Below are 20823 nucleotides of genomic sequence, written 5' to 3'. Positions count from 1 at the left end.
TGCATCTTCCGCTTTGTGATCAAGATCTGTAAGGATGTAGGCTGAGGCTTATCGGGTCATCTTCCATGTGCCCTGGAGGACTGGGATTCTGGAAGGCCATGCACACAGACCTGGGCTCGCAGAGCTGAGAGATGAACAGAGGGAGAGACGCCCCCCACACACCCATCTAGGCACACCAAGCAATACATGCAGCACCTAGCAGAGGAACTGCCCCAGATCACAGTTGTGGTCATGTGTCACTGTCTTTATTGTGTTTATTTATTTAGGGGCAGGAGCAGCAAAGGGTTTCCCTCTGGAGCTTTCCAGCCACCCCAGCCGACCAGGCTCACCTGCCCCAGGAATCAGGAAGGCTGGGTGGGCCAGGGAATGCTGAGATGCAGGGGATCCTTCTTCACTCAGACTCCTAGATCCTCCTCAGGGGAACCCCAGACTGAGGGCTGGGCTTCCTGCTCCAATATCCACACAAGGTCCGCTTTTGTGAACTTCTGGGTGGGCCGCACCCCCTAAGTCCCCTCTCTCTCTTTGGCCTCTGCCTCCCCCTGCCACTGATCCTGGGACCTGCAGTATCCTTACCGCCAAAGGCCGGAGACAGAGAGGCCACTTGATGAAGAAGTAGGTATGGGCCAAGCCCGACATGGGGGCTGCTTCCATTTTATAACCTGATACACTCACCCCTACCCATTGTAGTGTGGGGGGCAGTTGGCGCAACATGACTCATTTTCCCCCCAGATCCAAGCGGTAGGCAGACAGGGACAACCTCCATTGTATGATGGGAAAACGGAGCCCCAAAGAGGTCAAAGCTGGCCAGGATCCTGAGATGGATTGAAGATGTAGGTCTCCCAACTTGTGCTTTCCCTGAGGACCGCCCTGCCCTCTGAGGTGTGGGGGATGGAGGGGTCTAGCCTGAGGTGTCCCCTTCTCCCCAGGGCCAATCCCACCATGGCTCTAAGGGGTTATCTCTGGGAGAGAGTCCTTATATGGTGGCCTCTCCTGTGGTCCCTCTCCAGCTCCCTTTCTCTTGTCTTCCCTGGGCCGCCTCAAACTGTGGCCCCAGACAATCCAGAGAATGGAGAAGCCTGCTTGCTGACCCACAGGGCCCTGAGTCTCAGCTCTGTCCCCAGGCCACCGTAAAGGCACAGCCCCTCCTAGCAGTGCAGGCAGGCCCTCGAGGGGGCCAGCGCCGTACCTTACAGAACATTTGCTTTCCCATCCCGACTGCATCCTTTCCTTGAGGTGGATCGGACCAGGCATCCACAACCTGCTCTCAGCCAGGCTGCGGCAGAGCTTAGCCCAGAGGGGCCAAGGATGGCTGCAGATCTGTCCTCCACCCTCCTCCCTGTCCCTCTTCCTCCTCCCCTTCCTCACTGTGCTGTTTAGACACTGCATTTCCCTGACAGCCTGCCTGACCCGGGTCCTGCCGTGGTCTCTGGGAGTGAGGAACACCCATGGGTGCTGCTCTGAGGAGGCTCCCGGAGCCCTCAGACACCCAGAGGACACACCCCTCACCCCCCACCCCCGCAGCCACAGGACACAAAGTGAGCTGCTTTGGGAATTGGTCAGCTGTCCTCAACAGAAGCTGGGCTTTGGGTGGCCTAAACTTACGCAGTTTGGAGACCCTCTTTATGAAAAAGAATATAAAATTACAAGTACAAAATTAGATAAGAGGGCCTTGGGCGGGCCCAAGCGGTAAGGGGCCCTGGAGCTGGCCTGAGGGGCTTCCCTGGAAGATCCACCTCCTCTCAGGGCCAGGAACTCAGAGCCCCAGCACTGACCAAATGGGCCACAAGGGCCAGGAGGTTATTGGGTTGTTCAGCAGTTGAGGCCCGAGGCCCAGAGGGGAGGAAGAGCTGGTCAAGGCCTTGCAGCAGGTGGGGGAGAGCTGCTGTGGGGCCCCAGAAGCTTGCACCCCTCCCCACACAGGGGAAGACTCTCTTCTTCTTGGGGCCCCAGCCTCTCTCCTGTGAACCTGACTCCGTCTCTCCAAGGACCAAGGTTCAGGCCAGTCTGCCAGGATGCTCTGTCCTGGAGGGGGAAGGCCAGTCAGCACCTGTCCCCTGAACCTGGACCCCGCTCAGGAAGGTCAGCCAGCAGCAATGCCCCTCCAGACTTCTCATCCAATAGAGCTTGTCCTGGCTGATTCCTCCCATCCCTGAGTCAGAGAAGAGAATGCAAGGTCCAGAGAAGGAAAGGGGCCCAGGCCAGGCCACACAGCGAGCCTCGGCAGCTATGGGATCGGAGCCCAGGCCTCCAAATATCGGGGGGCCTCTGACACCATGGGCGGCATGCCCCAGGCACACCCACAGCTTCTGCCCCTCCGTGGGCCACGCTGGGCCTCCCTCCGCAGGCCCCTACAGATAGCTGATGTGCAGCGCGCCCGGCTTGTCTGCAGCCGAGGCCTCTAGGGGTAGGGGCTGCTTGTCCTTGCTGGCCTTCCCGCTGGGCGGCCGCTCCTGCCCGCTGGTGCCAGGCTGGGTGATGAGGCTGACCCGGCCGTTCATCCCCTTCCCCTCCCCCTGCTTCCCGGCCCCGTCCTCCCCCTCCCGGTCCTCCCCCTCCCGGTCTTCCCCCTGCTCCTCCACCGTCTTCTCTGGAGGTCCTCCGGCGGGCTCCTGGCTGCGCACGCGGCGGGAGGGCCGTAGCAGGACCCGGCGGAAGCCCTGCTTGAAGCGGTAGGAGAGGAAGCCGTAGAGGATGGGGTTGGCGCAGCTGTTGGCGTAGGGCAGTGCCACCACCAGGAAGTAGAGGCCGAAGAAGGCCGGCTCCTCGGGCAGCGGGCACACCACGTTGACGATGTTGAGCACGTAGAAGGGCATCCAGCAGAGGACGAAGAGCGCCACCACGGCCACCACCATGCGCGTGACCTTGCGCTCCGAGTGCCGCCGCCGCTGGCACGAGGGCGCCCGCACCCGCCGCCCCGCCGAGCGCACCTTGACCACGATGAGCAGGTAGCAGAGGCAGATGACCAGCAGCGGCCCGAAGAAGCCCAGCGCGGCCGTGTAGATGATGAAGCCCGCCCGCCAGGCTGCCGCCGGCTCGGGCCACTGCATGTGGCAGGTGCTCATGCCGTGGGGCACCCCCGAGAAGACCACCACGGGCAGCACCACCACGGCCGAGGCCACCCACACAGCCACGCTCACCGTGCGGGCCACGGGCGCCGTGCGCCAGCGGGCCGAGCGGGTGGGATGCACCACTGCTAGGTAGCGGTCCACGCTCATGACCGTGAGGCAGAAGATGCTGGTGAACTGGTTGATGCCATCCACGGCCATGACCAGGCGGCACATGAGGGAGCCAAAGGGCCAGTAGGACAGGGCGTTCTGGGCAGCCAGGAAGGGCAGCCCCAGCATGAAGAGCTCGTCGGCCAGTGCCAGGTTGAGGATGTAGACGTTGGTGACCGACGGGCTGGCCGTGTGCCGCAGGACCACGTAGATGACCAGTGAGTTGCCCAGCAGGCCCACCACGCACACCACCAGGTAGACCAGGGGGATCAGAACACCGCTGATGGCCAGCCCTGCCACACTCGGGGCTGCCGACACATTTCCCACGGTGGCATCCAGGGGCCAGGCCGAGGAGGTGTTCCCGGGCTCCAGGGTTGTGGGCACCGATGCAGGATAGCCAAGGGTATCCATGGCCGAGGGGAGAGTGGTCAGCAGTCAGCTATTGGCCTGGAGGAGGAAGGACACAGCCACGTCATGGTGGATGATGGCTTTCTCCGCAATGCTCTCCCCATCGCACTGACCTTGGAGACTTAGAGCATGCCCGGCCAGCGTTTGACACACACCAGCTCTTTTACTCTGCCTAGGCCAGCAAGGTATGCCCACTTCTCAGATGAGGAGGCTGAGTCTCGGAGAGGTGAAGCGTGTCATGTAGCTAGGGTGTGGCGTGGGACGCAGGCCTGCCGGGCTCCCGAGGGCAGCGACCTTCACCGGCTTGCACACCTCAGCATCTCCTTCACCCGTGCACCTGTGAGCACTCCACAAATGTCTACTAGAGGAGTGAATGGGTCGTTCAATCGGCCCATGGCAACATATGCCCTTCCTGTTCTTTCTCAAACGTCTTTGACACCAGTGTGTTTTACGTCGCAAGTCAATGAAATCATATTGTTTCACAGAGCGATACCTGCCTTTTTGCATAGGATGCCCCCCGCTGGCAGGACCCCAAGTGGATCACCCACTCTGAGAGACTGAATGTGTTCCTCTCCCTGCTCCAAAATTCATACATTAAAATCCTAACTCCTAGAGAAGATATTAGGAGGTTGGGGGGGGGCCCTTTGGGAGGTGCTTAGGTCTTCAGGGTAGAGCCCTCCTGAATGAGATCAGGCTTCTTATAAAAGACCCCGGAGAGCTGCCTCACTCTTGCCATGTGAGGACACAGCAAGATGACTATGAACGAGGAAGCAGGTATCACCAGACTCTGAATCTGCCAGCACCCTGACCTTGGACATTCAGCCTCCAGAACTTGGAGAAATAAATGTTGTTTATAAGCCCCCTCCTCTGGTTGCAGTATTCTGTTACAGCAGCCCCGAACCGACTAAGGCAGCCACCAGCAGCCCTCACGTTGGGAAACCAGCAGCTGCATATCACAGGTCTTTAACCTTGAATCTGAGTCTCCAGATGAACTGCACAGGATCCATGAACACCCAAAACTGGTGCACACTAATGCATCCTTGCCTTTTTCTGGGTAGAGCCCAGAGGTTTTATCAGGTTCCTCAGATTCTGAATGCAGTTAAGAGCCACAGGCACATCAATGTCCCCTCTCCTGGGAGTCAGAGTGCTTGGGCACCTGCTAAGCCTAGCCCATCCCCTGGGGCCCCCAAAGAGGCCCTGCCTGGGATGGCCAGCTGTGAAGCTGGGGGTGGGCGCGTGGGGCCCCTTCTCTCCCCGTGGTGAGGAACTCACAGCACACTGGGGTAAGTGCAAGAGAAGCCACCTCACCCTCCACACTGGTGGGGCAGGCTTCCTAGAGAAGGGGACATTTCAGATGGGTCTTGAGGCACGAATAAGAGTTTGCCCAGCGGCACAGTGGGAACCAGCATGCCCTTTCTTCTCATGCTTCCTGCATATTCTAAGGAGCTAGGACTCTTCCCCACTCCCCAGCTAGACCAGCTCCCCTTACATGGGGAGACACGCTCTCAGCTTTGAACCATCTTCTGGTCCCTTCACACAGCACAGGCTCTGCATCAGTGTTTGAGGCACTGAATGAATCAGAGGAGCCCGGAGTGGACAATTCTCAATGCAAAGGGGGGATGAATTGCTGACAAAGGAAATTCAAGCCCTGCTCAGAAAGGCCGCCCACCTCAGAACTTGGAGCCTCCCTCAGCAGGACTTCCTGGCTCTCAGGAGGCCCTCTCCCCATCTCTCCTTTCTGATGACCTCCCCCCATCCCTCGGCTCCTGTCTGGCCCCTGCCTCTACCTACAACAAACCCTGAGAGAGAAGGAAAGCCTCTGATGTCCCCACTCTGAGCCCACACGGAGCCTGGATCACCTCCAGTGGGACCTGCCACCTGCACTGCCCTATGCAGATGTGATTTTTAAGATGCAAAGCTTCTGGAAAGGGGAGGCACCCCAACTTGGAGCAAACGCCTCTGGGTGGGTAGGCATGCCTGTTGCCCCTGCTCGAGGACCCTGGCTTTATAAAGGTCTGAGCACCAGGCCGGGCAATGCAGAGAATAGGCAAAGAATCGCTTGGCTGTGGCTCCCCGTTTTGATACCCCAGGCTGTCTGGCCTCAGAGCACCCCTCCCTGCTCCTCCAACCCCAGGGCAGGAGCCCCTAACCTGTCATCACCCTGGGATCTCATCTGCTCTCCTGAGCCTGGGACAGTGGACACAGGGCTCACAGGATCCTAACAGGGCTGCCGGCTTTTTGTCACCCACCCCAGCTGCCAGGTTCCAGGCTAAGCTGGCAACATGCAGCATTCTATGGGGTCTTGTAGGAGAGGGACTAGCGTTGTCCCCACCATTAGACAGGGCACACAGGTGAGGCCACACAGCCCTGGACACACAGCTAGGAAGGGGCAGACCTGGGCGAACCCTTCGGGTCATCCTCCAACACACGCACCACCTCCATTTCACAGACTGAGTCTGGGCCCTGGGGAGGCACCCAGCCGGCATTCTACTCTCCCACCAGCCTATGCAGAGCTCCCCTCCCTGCTCTCCAGGTTCTTGGACTATTCAGGGACTCAAACACTTGGAATCTCAGGGTCCTAAAAATAGAATTTTAGATACTTAGAACTGAGGTGTGGAGTCATAGATTGTTAGACTCCATGTCCTTGAATCAGAATGTCAGAACTCCTGAATGCCAGCATCAGCCCTCTTCCACCTGGATTTGTGGGATCTGAGACCTTGGAGATCTTTCTGGCTTCCTTAGCCCGAGAGCCCTACGTCACCCATCTGTCCACCTTGCTGCCCTGCGCACATCCTCTTTACAGCATCCCCGTGGGGCAGCCAATCACAGCCCAGGGCTGGAGGAGGCAGGAAAGTGCTCTCTTCTGAGAGAGCAGGGAGCTGGGCAAACCTAATTTCCAGGCTGCAGGGACAGATGCCCCCAGGGAAGCCTGGAGGTGAGCTCTGAGGACAGCCCCCCTCCTGCTCAGGGACACGCGTGCACAGCCCCCCCCACACACACACACATGCACACATGCTAACACACACAACCCTGGCGGGAACACAGCACAGCCAGCCAGGCCCTGCCTTTGTGCTGGGGACTCTCTGCCTCCACCCTCATCTGGGCGCATCTTCCCTGTCAAAGTTTAATAGGCCGGGTGCCAGGAGCAGGAAAATTATAGCTTTCTGCGGGCATAAGCCAACCTGCAATTTAAGGGCCGCCTTTTCTTTTAAGGAGCTGGAGTCCTGTGCATGATCTAGTTCATCCTCAGGGAGGAGGGATTTTTTTCTCCCTGCCTGGTTTATCTTTGGCACCAGCTTGCCTGAAAGCTGGGGGTGGACTCTTCAGAGGACTGTTTGAGAGGGGACAGAGGCCCAGAGAGGACGAGTGGCTGCCCTGAGCCACACAGCAATTCAGGACAGCCCCTCAAAGATGCCAAACACCTCAATCCACTTTCCTTTTTTCTGCTCCCATTCACTTACCCTCTTGAATCCTGGCTCTGGGTTGCAGGGACCCTAAGCTATTTATTACTTTAGCCTCAGGACCTGGCACAGCACCCCGCACTGGGAAACGTGAACAGACCAAGCAGTTCAGCAAGTAGAGCTCGGAGCAAGATGGGGCATTGCTCCTGGGCCCAGGGCTCAGGCCCCCATTGTGAGATCTTCACAAAGCCCAGGAGGGAGGATTTTTAAAGAGGAGGAAACTGAGACTCAGAGAAGTTCAGTAACTTACACAAGGTCACCTAGCTGGTGCGTGGGACACCAGAATTACCACCCAGTTCTGTCTACTTCTAAACCATCAGTACCTGCGGGTCCTGCCGGCTTCCCCTGAGGGCTGAGAGGAATCCAGGACTGGGGCCTGGACGGCCCTAAAGGCTACAGGCTGCTGCCCCTGGGCAACTGCATTCTGCTTGCTGTCTGTAACCCTGGGCCTTCCACTCAAAGATCTGGATTGTGCTGATCATCAGAGCCGACCAGCATACTCCCCTCCCAGACGAGGCCTGACCCCCAGGGACACACCCCACAGGCCCTGGGTTGGGGGACTTGGCCTGTGCCACAGAAAGATGCTACCCAATTACTGGGTGACCTTGGGCAAGTCACTTCCTGTCTCTGGACCTCAGTTTCCTCCTATTCAAATGAAGACTGTTAGACCCACCTCCCAGGGTGGCTGTAAAGATTAAATGGGATACTGTGGAGCCCAGTGCTCGGCATGGATGGGGAGCTCAGGAAAGCTGGCCCCAGGGCCGGGGAGGCCCACCGACATGATGCATTTGGTTTCTTCCAGTGCTCTGACGCTCTGCTGCTGTATGATTCCAGGATTCGAGAACCGTGGCCCCAGACTCTGAGATTGACTTGCCCCCCACCCCCCACAGCCCACCAAGAGGTCACAGGAAGCCCTCCTTCCTCCTTGGGCCTTCCCACCCTCTCCCAGCCCCCAGCCGCAGCTTCCCGGGTTCATTCCGGGCAGAGGGTGTGCTCCAGCTCCCCACCCTCTGGGACCCCACCCCACCCCCAGCCTCCTTACCTGCCCATGGGGCGAGGGCTCCCCTGCTGGCTGCCAGGCTGGTTATCATTCTGCTGCCCCTTCTCCCTGCCCAGTCCCCAAGGGCCCAGAGCACCCTCAGCTGGGGTCCCCCCACAGTGCCCACTTCTAGGCGGCTTACAGCCCGGGCCCCCTAGGCCTGCGGCGGCCACAGCTGCCCACAGAGCCTCTCCCATCTGGTCTCCGGCCCTGACTTCCCACGGGCTCCTGGTGCGTCACCCCCCATCTCCAGGACACGTCCTGGCGGGGGGGGGTGGCTGGAGGCCCAGAGTGGGGGGTCTGTGGGCAGGAGCGCAGGGTGGGGGTGGACAGAGAACCTCCCAAGGAGGAGAAAAGGGGAGCAGGGACTGTCGGAAGCCAATAGAAATAGAGGGAAAGGGGGGCTCGGTCGGAGGTGGAGAGAGAAGGAACGGGAGAAGACAGTGAGTGGGTGGAAAGCCAGAATGAGGGGGAGTGATAAGAAATGCGTGGCAGGGAGAAGAGAAGCAGGAGCAAAGAGGAGAGAAGGGGCGAGAGGGAGATGCAGAAAAGAGGCAGGGATGGAGAGCGAGGAAGGAGGAAGAAGGAGGGGGTGGCAGGCAGAGTGACAGAGAGGGATTGTGCCACAGATGGTGACATGGAGAGCCAGGGAAGGAGGGAGCAGGGGTGGGGGGGGCTGCGGGAGGGGCCAGAGAGCAGGTGCAGGCAGGGGGGAGGGGTGGCAGGTTAGGAGAGGAGGGGGAGAGGGGGTGAGGGCAGGGGGGGTGGGGGGGCAGACCCTGTTACCGCGGAGATTTGGCCACCCACGCTGGCCTTGGCTCTCGCGGTGGGGCGGAGAGGAGAGTGTGGCGTTTAGGGAGCTGGACGCCCCCCGGGCCACTGTGGCACGTGTCCTGCTAGGCGACAGCTGGGTCCCAGGGCCAGGCAGGTGAGGGGCTGAGAGCGCGGGCGAGCACTGGGTTGGGAGTCCACAGTCCTGGCCGCAGGCTGGACACCAGCCAGAGGAAGGCCAAGTGGGGGCAGCAGTCCTAAGACGGTCTGGTGGCCGGAGCCCGGGGAGCCCAGGGCAGGGTGGGGGTGGGAGGATTGGGTAAAGAATGCAGATTTCAGGCTTTGGGGCCCAAGGGCAGGATCAAAGATCCTGTACAGGAGAAAACAAATCTCCACTGTTTAGAAATTGATACAACTCAAAATGGGATAAGAATCGAGAACAATGTTACTGAGAAGAGTGGAATTCTTTTGGGGGGGCGGGTAACATTGTGTTTCATCAGAGATCAAGTCAGTATTTCCTATCCTCAAATCGGTTGCAAATGCTCACCTGTAAAATCCGCTCTTAGTTGCCGTCTGCACAAAACACAGGCAGTGGGCTGGGTCGGGCCCCTGGGCCGGATGTGCCAGCCTGTGGGCTAAGGCGCTGGGCCTGAGCACACCCCTGGGTGCCCCCGGATGAGTGCCCCAGCTCCTGCTGACCCACCCCGTGACCACGGCGAGAACACCCTCCTCGGGCCCGTTTCCTCATCTGGATAGTAGGGAGGTTGGACTAGATCATTCCTAGCTCCTCTTTGGATGTAAGCATCGGAAATGCCTAGGGGTCAACTGGGAATGATAGGGGTTTTTTGTGGTTTTTAAAAGATTTTATTTATTTATTGATGAGAGACACAGAGAGAGAAGCAGAGACACAGGCAGAGGGAGAAGCAGGCTCCCTGCAGGGAGCCCAATGCGGGACTCGATCCCGGGACCCCGGGGTCACACCCTGAGCTGAAGGCAGATGATCAACCACTGAGCCACCCAGGCATCCCAGTAATGACAGCTTTTTATTAACACCCCCCCACCAGGGCCAGCTGTTTCACACACGCTGCCCTGTGTCGTGGCCACCACACCGCCGACGATGACAGTGAGCAGTGCAGTGTTTACACACGGGAAGCTGGGGCTCAGAGGGGGAAAGCAGTTTGCTCAGATCACACAGCCAGCGAGGAGAGAGGGAAGAGCGTCCTGCTAAAGGTGTGCCCGTCAGCACCTCCCAGCGGAGAAGAGGGGAAGGAAGGTAATGGGTCTCCGTTGAGCACCTGCGAGGTGCCAGGCACCACCCAGGCCCCTTTCCACCACGGGCTGTGCCTCAGGACCGGGCTGGACCTGCTCCGTCACTGGGCACCCCGGGCTGATGTGGAGTAGCCCCTCAGAGAGCCGGGAATCCGATTCTTCCAGAAGAGCCGCTCTGGGGGCTGCGGCACACAGTGGGACTAGGAGCACACCCGCTTCCGGAGGCCCCTGGAGCCCCCCTTCCACCCGCCAGGGGAGCTGGGCAAGCCAGCCCTTCTTTCCAGCCTCAGGGTTCCTCCGTTGCAAGTTCCTGAGGAGTAGGCGGTGGGCAGCTCCTGGGAGTGAGGGAGGCTTCTCTGGGGCCCTCTCCCTCCCCTCCCCTGCCGGGGGCCCTCTCAGAACCGACCCCATGCAGCCCTCCAGGCTTTATACCACACTGGCCTTGCCTCCAGCCTCTGCCTCCTCTGCTCATTTCCTTCTTCCCTGAGCTCCAGGCACACCCAGCCTCACCCATTCATTCATTCAATTCTAGAGGGGTGGGCTCAGGCCTCCGTGAGACAGTGAGGGGAATGGAGCAGTCCTAGGGAAGAGGGCCCAGGCGGAGAGCAGGGTGGCTGGAGGCAAGGGAGGCCGGGAGGCCTGACCACGGAAGGTCCTGTCTCAGTCTCGGTGGGTCCGGAGCCTCACAGGTGGGAGCAGAGGAGCTTCTCGACCTAATTTATGTTCTTCAAAGGCTCACCAGTCAGGCAGCGGTGACGGTGTTGGCTCTCCACAGGACCTTTGCACAGGCTGTGCCCCCCACCCTGGCCACTCTCCTCACGCACCCCACCCCACCCCTATGTGTGAGATGAAGTCCTCCTTCAGGCGGCCTCCTCCTGGAGTCTTCCCCATCCTAGATGAGCTAGGCCTCTCCTCTCGACTTCCTAGAGACCTCGGCCACACAGGTGTCCCCAGGCCTGGCACCAGCCTAGCACACAGCAGGTGTTTGCTGCATGTTTATCGAAGAGGAGGTGGATGGAGGGCGAGGGGCAGGGTGGCGGAGGAGGAAGACTGCACTCTGCAGGATGTCTGCTGGGGGCTGAGTGCTGGTACGGTCCCGGACACCAGGCTGGGGGCAGGTGTGGCCGGGGTCAGACACCGACCCCTGCCCGGGGGGCCTTCCCCGAGCGGAAGCGACTCGGGATCCCTGATCAGCCTCTCCTTCTGGGGATGGCAGCGCAGGAAGGGGAAGTGCCGCTCCACATCAGTGAGCCTGGGACGCAGGGGATGTTGGGTGGCGGAGCCGAGCGCGGCCCCACCTTGCCTGGCGTCGAGGTCCTGGAGCACGAGGGCCTCTAACCTCGGAGCTGGCACAGCGTTGTGTCTGCCTGGGGTCCTGCAGGGGCTGCCTGGACCGCCTCTCTGTGTCTGGGCCATCAGACCCCCACCTCCTCAAAACGAGGGCTGTGTCTCCACCCTCAGACTGTGGGGCTTCTGGAGACCTGTGACCGTGTCTCTGATGTCAGACAGGTGGTTTTCCAGGAGCTGGGGTCCAGGCTCCCCCATTCCTGAGAGCCAGGACAGGGCTGTGTCCTCCCTCCCGTCCCTCACAAGGCCTCAGACCAAAGCCGACCACAGTGTAGACTGGGGGCCTGAGCCACTGACACTAAGGTCTTTCCTTCAAATAGGCCAAGGTGAGCCAGAGTACCTTCCCAGTCCCTGTTAAAGGTGTCCTCTGGTTCTTCTGGGCCCCTGCCGTTTCCCGCTAGCCTCCAATCTCAGCTCCTCCGCTTACTGGCTGTGTGACCTCGAATATGTGACTTAGCCTCTCTGAGCCTCCGTCTCTCAGCTTCAACACCCGCCATGCAGAGTTGGGGAGACAAGAGGACTAGTTAAGCCCTACACCCACCCAGCAGCAGCTCCCAGGGACACGGAGACGCCACCCGCAGCATGAGCCTGCCCCGTCCTCCTGGGCAGCAGGGGCGGGAAGGCTAGCAGCCTGAGCAGGTGAGTTTCCACCCCAGCTCTGGCCCAGTCAAGCAGCGGGACTTCGAGAAACGCCCCTGCCAAGCCCCTCCTTCAGTAGAACGTGTCCACCTTCCTGTACGATGGCCAAACGGAGGAAACGCCTGCGAGCTTGTGGCCTCCAGCACCGCGATCCGTGGCTTCCACCTCGAACTCTCTGCTTTCTGACCTGTTCGCTGCTCTCCAGCCCCCCAGCCTCCCTTCTGCGCCAGGCCACTGTCAGCTCCTCTGTCCCCCCTGCTTCTGCCCTCATCCTGCCCCCTCAGTGGGGAGAGTGAGTCCTTTAAAAACCAAGTCAGGCCAGTGGCTTCCTCCTTGAGACCCTCCTAGGGCCACCTGCTGCTGCAGAATGAAATCCCCTATCCTCACCATGGCCTGAGAAGCCGGTGGAATCCGCCTCTGCCTGCTTCCTTTCTACTCGCCCCTTCTTCTCTTTCCACAGTCCCATGGTCTTGACTCTGAACCCCATGTGTGCCCCAAGCCCTTTGCACAGACTGTTCCCTCTCGAGCTCTTAATCCCTCAGCACGTTTAGCGCCAGCTGCTCTGAAGCCTTCCCATTTTCTGATGCTCCCTCCTCTGGCTTCTCTTTTTTATCTGTAATACAATTATTTTTTTTATTTGCTTCTATTTTTCTCAAAGTGCTGTTTGCAAGTAAATTTTATTTTATTTTTATATTTTTTAAATATTTTATTTATCTATTGATGAAAGACACAGAGAGAGAGGCAGAGACACAGGCAGAGGGAGAAGCAGGCTCCATGCAGGGAGCCTGATGTGGGACCCCGATCCCGGGACTCCAAGATCATGCCCTGGGCAGAAGGCAGGTGCTCAACAGCTGAGCCACCCAGGTGCCCCTGCAAGTAAATTTTAAAAACCAAAGTGATAAAAAAGACTTACAACAGCAGAAAATAGTGGTCCTCCCATGGTCCTGACCCACCCCTTCTCCCAGAGGCAATTCCACCTCTTAGCTCTTTTTCCTTGTGTTTGTCTCCATCTTGCTAAATATATGATTTGTTTTTCTATGTCTTGACCCCTCAATTTTATCCAGTATCTACTGACTTCCTATTATGATAGATGAGGATTGTAGGTTTCTTACACACGCTGGTCCCTTCTCTCCACCCTCTCCACGAAATGACATTCTCCATTAATGTATATTCAGTGTTTTCATTAGGAATGCACTGGAAATATTATTACCTGCCCAGCCTGGAGTTCATAATTGCTTCATTTTTTTCATTTGCTTAGTCTTTTTTTTTTTTAATATCTCAGTTTCCTAGGACTCAGTATTTGCATTTGCTCCTACTGCTTCATAAAACCTCACAGGGGAATTTCTAGGTCCTGAGCTCCATGAGGATTTCTGCTTGGAGGCATCTAAACTCCTCTCATCTGTCCTGGCTGTCCTCTATACCTGTGTGACGACTGCTGCCCTAGGAGTGTCTCTCTTCACCACTCTAGCAGTGATTTCCTTCAACTTTTTCCTGTTAGATCCCATTTCTTGAATCTTCCTCCTTAATGGTGTACTCCTGATTTTGTTGTCACACATCCTCTGGTAATTCCCTGAGCAAGTGAGCATGTTTGAAAAGATTTATTCTCTTCACACATGTATTAATAGCTGGGCTGGGTATAGAATTCTAGGTTGAGAATTACTTTGACTCTGGTGGTGGAAGGCATTTGTTCATATGTCTAACTCCCAGGACTATCCTTTTCTTTTCTTTTCTTTTCTTTTCTTTCTTTTCTTTTCTTTCTTTCTTTCTTTTCTTTTCTTTTTTTTACTTTTAATGTTTTAAAAATGTTTATTTAAAAATTTTAAGTTTTAAAAATTTTAAGTTTTAAAATTTTTATTTAAATTTTACTTAGTTAACATACAGTGCAATATTGGTTCCTGGAGTGGAATTCAGTGATTCATCACTTACGTGCAACACCCGGTGCTCATCACAAAAAGTGCCCTCCTTAATACCTTTCACCATCTATCCCATCCCCCACCCACCTTTCTTCATCAACCCTCAGTTTGTTCTCTGTTTTTAAGAGTCTCCTATGTTTTATTTTCCTCTCTCCCTTCCCTCCCACCCCTCCCCATATGTTCATCTGTTTTCTTTCTTAAATTCCACAAATGAGTGAGATCATATGGTATTTGTCTTTCTCTGACTTATTTCACTTAGCATAATACACTCTAGCTCCATCCACGTTGTTGCAAATGGCAAGATTTCATTCTTTTTGATGGCTGAATGCTATTCATATATATATACCTATAGATAGATAGATAGACATATATATATATACATTTATACCTATATATACATTAAACTTCTCAGATATATATCCACTTTATTCATATATATATATATATATATATATATATATATATATATATATATCTTCTTCTTTATCCATTCATCAGTCACTGGACATTTGGGCTCTCTCCACAGTCCATAGTTTGGCTTCCCAGTACTGTTCTTATTCTCAATCCATTATGTGTAAACTTAGGTCATTTTCCCTTTATTCTGGAAGATTCTAGGATCTTTGCTTGGGTTGTGCACCCCTCCCCCATGCCCCACATACCTGGCTCCAACACCAAGTTTTTGGGGGTACCTAGTGAACCGTTTCCATCTGAAGATTTGTGCTCTTCAGTTATGGACAAGATCTTTCTTTCTTTTTAAAAAGATTTTATTTATTTATTCATTTTAGAGAGTGAGAGAGAAGAGAAACGGAGGGAGAGAGACAAGCAGACTCCAAGTTGGGTGCAGAGCCCAATGTGGAGCTCAATCCCATGAGCCTGAGACCATGACCCAAGCCAAAATCAAGAGTCAGATGCTTAACCTATTGAGTCACCCAGGGACCCCAGGACAAGATTTTTCTATTGTTTTCTTTTGGAACTCCTATTATTTGACTATCGGCCTCTTGGCTTAACCCTATAATTTTCTTGTTGTTTACTTTGGCCATCTTATTCTCCCTTCTAGGAGTTGTTTTTGTTGTTGATGCTCACTCTGTTTTATCTTCCAAATCTTCTATTTAATTTTTTTTTCTAATTTCTGAGAGCCTTCTCTGTTTTCTGATTATTCCCTTGTAAATGGTATTCTCTATTTATTTGTGGGTATAATATGTTTCCTTATCTCTCCAAGTATAGCAGTGATGGTTTCTTTCGAGTTTTCTTCTGCTCTCTGCCTTGTCTCTATTTCTTACTAGTTCCTTTTTCTCTGTTTTTTTTTTCTTAATTGGGTCTCTTTCATATCAGAGCTTTCCTCAATTGTCAGTTCATCTTTTGTTATCTATTCATTTTTCAGAATGAAGCATTAAAACTCAGATTGGCAGCTCTGTGTAGAAAGGCAGAGCTTGTAAGATAGTGAACATCTCTGGAGAGACAGCTGGATCTTTTGTCAGGGATAACTAGATGTTACCCAATGTCAGCATCTGTAAGACTTTTCTCTGAGGTGGTCAGAACCTGTCCACAGATTCTGGGATAAATGTATGCCTGTGTGTTAGCATTCCTGAACTCAGCCAGGGAAAAGGACTAGGGACACCCTGCTCAGTGTTCAGACTCTCACTGACTCCCCCTTCATCTGTCAGTTATTGCTGTGTAACAAACGACCACACATCTCTGTGCTGCACAACAATAAGCCTTTATTATAATTCACACCTTCAGGTCAGCTGGAATGGGCTGGACTAAGCTAGGCAGATATGCTTTGAGGTGCAGGTCAGCTGGACACCTCTGCCCTTACGTTCTTGAATCCAGTGGGCTTACCAGGGCATGTTCTTTCATCAGCACAAGAAAGCATGCCGAAGGGTGCAAGTGCATCAAGTCTTACCTTATGATGCATATACTAACATCTCACTGGCAAAAAGCAAGTCCCAAGGCCAAAGCTAGCATCAGTGGAATGGGGAATGTGTTCCTCCCCTGGAGGTGGGTGAGGAAGGAGTAATAATCTGCCAAACATAACCCAACCTACTACACCCCAAATAATCAGTCTGGGACCTCGCCTCCATCTGCCCTGTAGCTGGTGTCCTTGGATCCAGAAATCTCTGGTTGGATTTTCCTGCCCAGGGTAGGGAGGGATGGTTGCCTGGGTGCATAGTACAGGGGGAAGGACCTGGGGATCTAATTGCTCCTAAAACAAACTTCCAAATAACTTGCTGGCGTTCAACCTCCTGCCTTGCCATCTGTGGTGTCTGGACCCCCTACTTCAGAGCCTCCCAGGGTTCTGCAAGGTCAGTTGGTTTGGATCTCTTCCATCTCCAACCCCCCCACCCAGCCCACCCCACCACAGAACAGCAGGCACTTAGGTTTCCCTGGGCTCTGTTAAATCATTTACCATCCCTCCATCTGCTCTCTGTACTTGTGTGCTGTGGTTTGGGGTCACAGGTGTCTCCTGGTTTCTTTGAAGATGAGAGTTTGTGTTTCTGTTTCGTGTTCTCCTTATTGTCGTGGCTGCTTTTCAGTAAGGGGGGGCAGGCGGCAGAAACATCTCAACCTTCGCATCTTGAGACCAGAATCTCTTTCTTGCTCTATTGCATACGCTTCCGTGGTATGTGGATCAACCACATGGCAGGTGTTGATTTACTCATCTGTCTGTCTCATTAGCCTCTGAGTCCCTGGGGAGCAGAGGGCTGGGTCTCACTGTCTCTACACCTCCAGCTCCCACACACTTTGGCATGGAGCCTGGGTTAGTACATAGGAACTAAACTGAACTGAACTTTAAGTTACATGGATGACTGCTCATCATTTCACCTACCTGAGGGCCTTCAGAAGTCTTCTAGAACCATCCTAGATCTCTGTCTCCCTCCTCAGAGCCTACCCTGCCTTGCCTCTTACATCCCATGAGACCTGGATGGGGTCATATGTCCCCAGAGGTGACTATTTCTCTGGTGGTGGGGCAATTAAGTGGGCAGGGAGGAGAGGGAAAGGATCAAAGGAAGAGATAACAGAGACCTCAGCCCCAGAAAAGCCACTGTTTCAGTACATCATGGTATTATTTCTCATGATTTTATGAGGCGGCTGAGCTCAGTTGGATGCTCTTCTGCTGCACAATAACTTTGCCTGGGGCCACAGTCATCCGGAGACTTGATTGGGCTGGCACATTCAAGATAGTTGACATACATGACAAGTGCCTTGGCAAGGATGGCTGGAAGGCTGGGCTCAGCTGGGTCACTGGGAGGGCTGGGTTTCTCTCTCCATGAAAGTCTATTCTTCCATCTGCTTGTTCACTTACATGAACAACACTTATCCAGCATCTACGAGGTGCCAGATACACGCTAGGGTCATGGGGAGCCATCCAAGCAGAGGCGCTGTTTCTCAGGGTTTGCTGCTGACTCAGTTGTCTCTGCCCTGGACTGTGAGCTCCTATGGGCAGGCCCACACTTGACTCACCCTCAAACCCTGTGTTTGGTACATGGTCCCAAAAACTATTTACTAAGTGATGAGATGATTGAATGAATCCATGGTCATACAAGCATTTTCTAAGGCAATAGGTGTACATCGTGGCATCTGAGTGGCACAGTTGTTTGTAAACAAGGAGGAGCCCCCAGGCTGCCTGAGCGGGGCCAGAGTCTAGGTAGAGACAGTGGATGCAAGGAGGCCACTGAGATGGTCACAGCTATTGTCTAGGGAAGAGATGCAAGGCCTGGAGCAGGGAGTGGCAGTGGGGCTAGATAAAGAGATGGGTTTAGCGTACAAAGAGAGGCCAGATTTTCCAGATTTGGTGACGAGTAGATGCTGGGGGAGGGAATGGGAGGAACCAAGGGGATCCCCGCACCTCAGGCCTCTGCTTTGGAGTAATGAACAAGGAGCAGCCAGGCTCTGAGACTGAAAGCCCCAAATGAAGTAGCTCATCTGGCAGGTGCTTTCCTTGCCTGCCAGGCAATGGTATCACTGCAAGGCGCCCAGTCTGATGCCCGGAAGCCTAGCCCAGGCCTGGCACAACTAGGTGGGTGTTCAGGGGTGGTTACTATCAGAGTGAGCATCACCGTGTTGTCAGCTTCTGCCTGCAACCAACAGTTCTTCCTGTTTCAAAACCAGCTCCTCACCTACTCCCCTCGAGTTTCTCTTTCCTATCTAAAGGGCCTCTGGTCCTCGGCCACTTCACAGAACAGAAATGAGTGACTCACCCCATGTCCAGTGACTGCTGGACACAATGATACAGTGGAAAGAGCACAGAGCTAAGAGACCAAAGACCTCAGATACCAATGCTGTCAGCTAATGATAACAGAGGCCTGACCAACAGTAGCACAACCAGTGGTTTCATTTAGCTTTTGTTCCCATAATGAGGCAGCCACTGGCATTGGCTCAGCTGCCAACCAAAGTCGTGGAGGATCCAGGCTCTTTTGATCTTTCTGCTCCTCCATTCTTAGCATGTTAGCTTGCATCTTCATGCTTGTGGTTTCAAGTGTGTAAGATGGCTGCTGCGGCTCCAGACATCCCCTCAGTATTCATCAGGGAAGAGGATGGAGCAAAGGGCAGTGTCCTTTTTTTTTGTGGAAGAAAACAAACACTGTCACAGACACCACCTCTCCAGCTGACTTACACTTGTCTTTTTGGCCAGTGACTGTGCACCCTTGGGACGCCAGCTGTAAAAGGGCTCCACCTGAAACTAGGTATCCGTTAGCAAGAAGAATGGGAGTAATGGGAGGAGATGGGAAAGGGGAGTGTCTGCCTGTGAGTTGAGCTCTAGCTCCCAGTCCCAGGTTCTCCTGTGCCTCTGTTTCCTTCTCTGCAAAACTGAGCTGCTAGCATCAACATTGGAAAGACTGATTAAATGAGATAATATGTGTTAGATGAGAACACAGTGGTGAGAGAATTTATTTACCCACGTTATTATTGGCATAAGTCAAGGACTGTGCCCACTGGGGTGGGCTCAGGGGAAGAGACACATGGCAGAGGCACCCCCTGCCACGCCCACCCTCAGCATGCCAGGAAGTTGGAAGAACAGAGGAAATCATTCCAGGAAAGAGGACCAGACCAGGGTGTGGAAGGACCAGGATGATAGAGGTGTCAAGGTGGCTTTGAGGATATGAGAGTTCCCTCTGAGGGTGGAGGTGTGTGCAGGGGACAGAAGGAGGTGCAGTGTGACCAAGACTAGGGGCCACCAGAAGGGGTCCCAGGTTTACCTGGAGGCCCTAGGAGAGCTGGGAGCAAAAGAGGCTCTCCTGAGACTCTGGCCAACTGGAGGGGGCGCCCCGGGGCTGCTAAACGGCGGTGTGGGGGTCAGTGTTGGCTTTTCACGGGGTGTTTGGTTTCCAAGGAGAAGTAACCTTAAAAACATAAAGGCCTTCTCTGAGCTGAAACTGAGAAGCACCACGGGGTTTCCCCCCCTGGCCCCTCAAACCCTGCCCCTTTCTTTTTTTTATTTTTTTATTTTTATTTATTTATGATAGTCACACACACACACACAGAGAGAGAGAGAGAGAGAGAGAGAGAGAGAGAGGCAGAGACATAGGCAGAGGGAGAAGCAGGCTCCATGCACCGGGAGCCCGACGTGGGATTTGATCCCGGGTCTCCAAGATCGCGCCCTGGGCCAAAGGCAGGTGCTAAACCGCTGAGCCACCCAGGGATCCCTGTCCCTTTCAAGAGGGTGGGGATCCCAGGAGGCCAGTGAGCTGGAGGGCCCAGCCCCCAAACTTCAGGACTTGGGGGTGGGGGCAGCTCAGGGGCAGCAGAAGACAGAAACCCAAAGCATCTCTGTCCTGGGAATCGGGGGACTTCTGTGCTGTCAGGGGGCGGCCAGGAGGCTTAGATCTCTCTCTTTACTCCCTCCCGGTAGCCCCTCTGGAGGGTCAGCCCACGAGGGCAGGAACTCATGCGCCACGCTGCACCCCCCACCTGGAACACAGTGAGAAGGTGCTCAGTAAGTGTGCATTGAATGTGGATGACGCTGGAGCGGAAAGACAGACATCGGGAAAGTAGCAAAGCACCACCCCCACCCCCACCCCCGTGGCACCCACTCCACACCAGGCCCTGCTGGACACGGCAGCCCCACCTTCCCTCTTAAAGAAGTTCGCCTTCGCTCAGGGCCTGCCCCGAACACTGCTACCTGACACACTGTTGGGACACTTGTCGTGACCTCCAATGGTAGGGGTTGGGGACTTCTGGCTGCCCGACACCCACAGCCCCAGATTCTAGCCAGGTCTTACTCTGCATTTGTTGAGAACCAACCCCTGTGTCCAAGGACGCCAGGTTTTTAAGGGATTGCCTCCACTCCTGGCTCTAGCACGGGGACAAATATGATTGGTTGAAGTGGGGTCTGGGATCCAGGCTGGTCCAATCAGAGTAAACCTTGATTAGAACTTCGCCTGGGGCAGAAGTTCTTTTTTGTTTGTTTTTTGTTTTTTTATTTTTTTTTTGCTAGTCTTGAACCTGGAAGGATGCTCTGCGAGTCACCTGCCTGAGAATGAACCAGACAGCAGGAGGCAGAGCAAAGAGGTGCAGGACAGCAAGCCCTGATGATCTGATTTGAGTCCCCCTGATGTTTCCAAATTTGGATTGATAGATTTATTTCCTGCTTAAGCAGCTTGAATTAGGAATGGCAAAAGTTCTGACTGGCAGAGTCTGAAAGTATCCAGACTTCTACAGGCAAATGTAGCTCAGGATCCTGTGAGTGGCGTACAAAGATCTGAGACATGGCAGGAGCCAGCTGGACCCGGGTTTTTGACTGGCTGTTGCAGGAACCCACC

The 20823-nt window shown here is 54.8% G+C and overlaps 1 protein-coding gene across 1 annotated transcript; it reads right to left on the bottom strand.

The window, feature by feature from the left end:
* Positions 1 to 223: 223 nt before the first annotated feature.
* On the bottom strand, positions 224 to 8788 carry SSTR3 (somatostatin receptor 3). The gene is made up of 2 exons (XM_025460835.3): positions 8127 to 8788; positions 224 to 3662 (listed from the first exon to the last, which is right to left on the bottom strand). The coding sequence occupies exon 2, from the start codon at positions 3624 to 3626 to the stop codon at positions 2349 to 2351; it is 1278 nt and encodes a 425-aa protein (XP_025316620.1). The 5' UTR covers positions 3627 to 3662; positions 8127 to 8788; the 3' UTR covers positions 224 to 2348.
* Between the last annotated feature and the right edge of the window lie 12035 nt (positions 8789 to 20823).

This window comes from Canis lupus, chromosome 10 (genome assembly GCF_003254725.2).
Source record: "Canis lupus dingo isolate Sandy chromosome 10, ASM325472v2, whole genome shotgun sequence".
In the NCBI taxonomy this organism is placed as follows: Eukaryota; Metazoa; Chordata; class Mammalia; order Carnivora; family Canidae; genus Canis; species Canis lupus.
Note: the sequence above shows the minus strand (reverse complement) of the source record. Positions and strands in the feature narration are given on the sequence as shown.

Coding starts and splice junctions, on each gene's coding strand:
- SSTR3 (XM_025460835.3), bottom strand. CDS start 3,626: ATGGATACCCTTGGCTATCCTGCATCGGTGCCCACAACCCTGGAGCCC.